At 54.5% G+C, this 6,000-nt stretch overlaps 1 protein-coding gene across 1 annotated transcript in view; it reads right to left on the minus strand.

Moving 5' to 3' along the window:
• PPM1L (protein phosphatase, Mg2+/Mn2+ dependent 1L) overlaps positions 1–5,633 on the minus strand; it is a 154,102-nt gene extending 148,469 nt beyond the window's left edge. The window contains exon 1 of the mRNA XM_068164292.1: positions 4,757–5,633. Coding sequence (XP_068020393.1) covers positions 4,757–5,155 — 399 coding nt within the window. The 5' untranslated portion in view covers positions 5,156–5,633. The remainder of the gene's footprint in view (positions 1–4,756) is intronic.
• Positions 5,634–6,000: the final 367 nt, after the last annotated feature.

Genomic DNA, 6,000 nt, shown 5'->3' on the forward strand with positions numbered 1-6,000 from the left:
CCATCTGAAGAGGAGGAAAAACTCCTTTGGTGTGAGGGTGCTGGAGGCCTGGAGCAGGCTGCCCAGAGAGGTTGTGGAGTCTCCTTGTGTGGAGAGCTTCCAACCTCCCCTGGGCATTGTACTGCTGGGCAAGCTGCTGTGGGTGCCCTGCTGGAGCAGGGGGCTGGACTGGGTGATCTCCAGAGGTCCCTTCCAACTCCCACCAAGCTGGGATCCTGATTAAGCACCCATCCTTTCCTAGGCTTGGCTTCCAAGCTCATTGTTTGCTATTTCAGCTTTTAGACAGTTTGCCACTTCTCCGTTTCTCCAGTCCAGACAGCCTGTAAACTTCTAAATAAAGGAAAGGGAAGGGGAAAAAACCCAAAATAACAGAACCAATCAAGCCATCTTTGAGCCTTATAAAGAAGCTGCTGAGAGACCAGACCAATACCACCTTCTCTATTCTTTTGACACAAGGTAGGATCACTTTGAAGACTCCTTTGGCCAAAGCCATTCACTGAGACAACAGACAGAAAGTTCTTTCTAAGTCTACCTCTGTGCCCTCTACCTGTCCTGCTTTATATTATTATTATTATTATCATCATCACTATCATTAGCATGGTTATAATCATTATCACCATCACCATTATAATCATTATTACCACCATGATCATTAATACCAATATCATAATTAGGATTTATTTATCATCATCACTATTACAGAATCAAACCAACTTTTTATCAAAGGCAGACTGCACTCCCCTCCAGGTATTGAGTTTTACCTCTGGAAGATCCTTGCCTCCCAGAACCAACACAGCAGCACACCACCTATTTTAGCACTGAGAATTATTTTCCCCCCCCCTTATTGCTTCCTCATCAAGGCAGCCACAGAATGGAAGTAAATGGCTGCCAACCTATTTGGGGCTAAAAATGTGAGACAGAAGAGGAAATGACACAACAGAAAAGTGCAATTTGTGCAAGACGTTGGCAACACCGAGGCAGACCCCAGGAACCTTCATAAATTAGCACTGCACAGTAATTGATGTTACTTGAATCGTGCTCCTCTACCCTGCCACTTCACCAGGGGATGGCAGGAAGTAATTAATGGAGACACACTCCCTCGAATATAGCTGGGAGGAATTCATCCAGCGTCTCCTTTGTGGCGTTGCCTGTTTGGAAAGGCAGGGTTTCCCTCCCCCATACAGACCAGTTTGTTTCACACACAACTCCAGAGATGAGCAGTGCATTGTTCCTTAAACACAGAAAGCTAATGGCAGCCCGTAGGGACAATTGAGTTTTTAGAAAGGCTCTGCTACACAGGTAGGTAAAAACCTTCCACACAAACATTCCTCTTAAAAGCACACGAAAATAAACCAGGGAAACCACTTCAAACAGACCCGAGATTCACCATCCCCTACTAGGGGTTAAAGAAGAGCATTACGTTTTGCTTTGCCTTTTCCTTCCTCTCTTTTCTACTCAAAACTACAAAACCTACTGGGATTAAAACCTGTTTGTGTTTGGTTGGTTTCCCACCCCTCCCCAGTTTATTTTATGCTGCATGCTTTTCTGATCAGTTTAACAGAAAATCTCCAACTAAAGGCTGGTGATGTCCCCTGCTGATTAGGCATTAATTTCTGCAAGGGTAAAGGCCACCAAGTCCATCTGGGCATTTCATTCAAGAGGTCAGGAAGAGATGTTAGATAGATACATTTTTGTGCTATGGTTTTATTAGCCTGGAGAAGAGGAGGCTCAGGGGAGACCTTCTCACTCTCTACAACTCCCTGAAGGGAGGCTGTAGCCAGGAGGGGGTTGGTCTCTTCTCCCAGGCACCCAGCACCAGAACAAGAGGACACAGTCTCAATCTGTGCCAGGGGAGGTTTAGGTTTGAGGTGAGGAGAAAGTTCTTCCCAGCAAGAGAGATTGGCCACTGGGATGTGCTGCCCAGGGAGGTGGTGGAGTCCCCAGCCCAGGAGGTGTTCAAGAGGAGACTGGATGTGGCACTTGGAGCCATGGTTTAGTTGTCAGGAGGTGCTAGGTATTAGGTCATAGGTTGGACTTGGTGATCTCTGATTTCTTTTCCAACCTGGCTGATTCTGTGATTCTATGATTTTAGTCAGGTTTAGTGGGAGTCCTGGTAACCTTTTCAGAATGAGAAGCTCTCTTACATAAAAGCCTCCTGTTTTGCTTGCTGAATCAATTAGAGCAAGTTCTCTGAGGAATCAGAACGCAAAAGCCAAATGAGCTTCCCACAGATCCAGACTCGGCATTAATGTGTCTCAGAGATGGAATTCCAAGATCCACACTAAGCTCTCTCACAGCTGAAATTCCATGCTCCACCACAAGCCAAACCAACCCAGGGCACGCTCGTTGTCATGTCTCTGTTCTCAGCGCTAGTTTGGGGTTATTTCATGTCCTGAGTCGGCCGTCAAGTGCAGGGCAGGCCAGAGAGAAAACTAGAGAAAGAAATCAGATGGCTTTTCACAGCACCCAAGCCCAAGAGTGCTCAGCACATCTCTATCCTTAACCACCTCAGAATGCTCTTAGAAAACATCACACAGGTATTGCTGCAAACCTGCTTTTGGCTGATCAGCCTCAGACAAGGAAAACTCTCAGGAGTCAGCAAAGGAGAAGAAGGCAGAGCACAAGGCACCTTCTGTCCAAAGGCTCTGAACACAAGAGGCAGATGTACCAAATCCACTGCTGGCAGCTAGTATTCCTCCAGGAGATGTGCACCGCTTGCTGACACACAAACATTTCTACCTCTGTTCCTCGAAGGCCAAGGGACAGTCAACTGCCACAGCTATGCCAGGGGAAGCTGGCAGAGCTGTGCCCCAGCTGAAATCAGGCACAGAAAGGAAAACTGGCTTCGGGAAGCTGATGGCTTTCAACATCCACAGTGTCTAGAGTATTTTCAGGGGGCAAAACGCCCTGAGACAGCAGCAGGACAGAGAGCTGCCTCCCTTCATGACCCTGCAGGCAGCAGGGGAGCAGCTTTTTGATTCTGTGCCTAAGGCCTGGAATTTTCAGGCGGCACTCACCGGTTCAGAGGGACAACAGCTGCCACCCTTGTGCTTCATTAGTGTCTGGTCACTGCCAATGCTCTTCTAGGAAGCGCTCTTGACTCCCTGATCCGTGAAAGCAGCTGGAGGAAGGCGCCAGCTCCCTCGCTGCCTTACCCCTGCCGCTTGGCAGGAGTGCTCCCGTGAAAAACTTCCCCATTTCTCTGCAGCTTCCACCAGCCCAGCCGCAGCCCTACGGTTATCCCAGAGCCAGCATAATGCTTGCTGAAGCTGATTTGTCACACAAGGACAAATTCTTTGTCCCTTTCCCCCGTTACGAAACGTGGGCTTTGTGCTGTACACGACAGCAGCGCAACCCTCAGCCAGGAGGCAGCTGGAGTTTCCACCTTTGTCATCCGAAAGCAAAGCCAAGCATCCCCCTCAGCTGCAATGCTAATTACGCAGCACAGAAGGAAATCGCCCTGCCTAGACAAACAAACAAACAAAGCCCCAGCAACGAACACAGCAGCCGAGAGGCTAAAGACCAGAAAGTTTCAAACCGAGTTTTGCTGGTCTTCCACTGGGGGAGAGGAAAGGGGACAAGCATGACAGCAGGGTTGGAACGACTACAAAACTGCCTGCAATTCACAAACACAACACTCTGCAACTCGCTGGTCCCCACTCGAGTGAACTGCTGGGAGGAGAAGTTTCGCACACGCTGCCTTTAGGGCTGCACACACGCAGGGCTCCTCTCCACCCGCTGCTGACAGGAGCCGGAGGAACAGCCCCGTGCCAAAATCGGATCACACCACACTTGGCTGTAACAAAAGATGACTCCGGGGAGTTTGTGCTCGTTATCGTTATTCCACGCACGTAAGAGCCACATCCAACCGCTCCGACTTCAATTAAACCTTTACTACTGTAAAGGGCAGAGGGGTTACAAACACATCCATACCATGCCGGTCATGGAAGGGGGGAAGAGAGGGACGGAAGGGGGGGAAGAGAGAGACGAAGGGAGGGATGGAAGGGGGGAGGAAGAGAGAGACGAAGGTTGGGGGGGAAGAGAGAGACGAAGGTTGGGGGGGGAAGAGAGAGACGAAGGTTGGGGGGGGAAGAGAGAGACGAAGGTTGGGGGGGGAAGAGAGAGACGAAGGTTGGGGGGGGAAGAGAGAGACGAAGGTTGGGGGGGGAAGAGAGAGACGAAGGTTGGGGGGGGAAGAGAGAGACGAAGGTTGGGGGGGGAAAGAGAGAGACGAAGGTTGGGGGGGGAAGAGAGAGACGAAGGTTGGGGGGGAAGAGAGAGACGAAGGTTGGGGGGGAAGGGGGGAAGAGAGAGACAAAGGTTGGGGTGGAAGGGGGGGAAGAGAGAGACAAAGGTTGGGGTGGAAGGGGGGGAAGAGAGAGACGAAGGTTGGGGTGGAAGGGGGGGAAGAGAGAGACGAAGGGAGGGATGGAAGGGGGGGAAGAGAGAGACGAAGGGGAGGAAGAGAGAGACGAAGGCAGGGATGGAAGCGGGGAAGAGATGGATGAAGGGAGGGATGGAAGCAGGGAAGAGAGAGACGAAGGGATGGAAGGGGAAAACAGAGATGAAGGGAATAGCATATTTCTTAATCCTTATTTAGAAACCTCCCCCTACTCCTCCAGAAAAGAAATTCCCCCAGACAATGTCTCAAGATAACCACAGAAACCTGGTGGGTGTGAACATCGCCCTTCCTTGCCCTGTAACCATCCTCCCCCCACCCCCTCGGTTTAATTTCCCCCCCGAGCTGAGCACTTGCCTCTCCTCCGTGCCCATCAAATATCCCGAAGATGGAGGGGTGAGTCTTGTTCACCAGGTCGGTGATTACTTCGAACCTGTCCTCCATGTGATCCCTCCGGCCTTGGATGGAGTAGACAGCCACGTTGTGGCTCTTGAACTCCCACGTCTTGGAGAACTCTGCGTCCAGCACGTCTAGCCCCCCGAGCCTGTCATTCTGCATGATCTCGGCCACTTTGCCCTTCACCATCTTCACCGCATCCCTGCTGGACTTCACAATGGTTTTCACCTCATCCGTGTGGAAGAAATAACTCCACAGGGCCAGGCTGATGCACAGCAAGAACAAGGTCTCCGGTCTAAGCAAGAAGTAACGCATGATCCGACCCAGCAGAGACAGCAAAGTCATTGTATCCTCTATCATTTATTATCGCGACCGGGTAGCCCCACACCATGCAAGGCGCTCGCCGGCGGCAGGGAAGGCTCCGAGCCGAGGCAGCCACTCAGTGCATGCTCCAGCGGGGCGCAGCCGGCGGGCGGGTACCGCCGAGCCCCGCTCCCCGCCGCTCCCTCCTAGGGGGGGGGGGGGGCGCCGCTCCTCGCTCCGCCGCTGCCGGCTACCGGGCTCGTCCCGGCCCGGTCGTGCTCGTCTGGGCAAAGGAAGGCTCCGCCGGTGCCGCACCTCCAGCGGCCGCGGCCCCCCCTGGAGCGCCGGAGCCCCGCTGCGGGCGCCCTTAGGCCGCTGCTCCGCCTGCGGGCCCCGCGGGAGGCCGCCGCGCTCCGCCGCTCTGGCCGCTCGCCCCGCCGCGCCGCGTCGCGGAGCACAGCGCCCGGTGGCAGCGAGGGGGTGCCGGGCAGGGCCACCGCCGGATACCTGTCTCCCGTGTCCCCCGCGCCTTGCGCCGTCCCTCCCCCGGGGCGGAGCGCGGCCGCCACCGCCTCCTCGCCCGGCCCCCGCCGAGCGACTACAGGCACCGGCGGCCAGCGCGGGAGGGCGCGGCGGCTTCTGGGAGTCGTAGTGCGGCGGCCGCCGGCGACCGGACACTGGCCACCGGCTACCGATAAAGGGCAGCTGGCGACCGGCGACCAGCTGCGGGCTGCTGGCTACCGACAAGAGGCCACCGACTACCGGCAACTGGCTACCGGCTACAGACAAGGGCCAGCAGCCGGCGAGAGGCGGCGGAGGCGCGGCGGGGTCCGTGCCGGGGGCAGGTCGGTGTCACGGCGGCAGGCAGAGCAGCGCGGCAGGCAGAGCTCCGTTACGGCCAG

Source organism: Melanerpes formicivorus, unplaced genomic scaffold (assembly GCF_026170545.1).
Source record: "Melanerpes formicivorus ecotype bairdi unplaced genomic scaffold, bMelFor1.0.p_v2 SCAF_78, whole genome shotgun sequence".
Taxonomy (NCBI): Eukaryota; Metazoa; Chordata; class Aves; order Piciformes; family Picidae; genus Melanerpes; species Melanerpes formicivorus.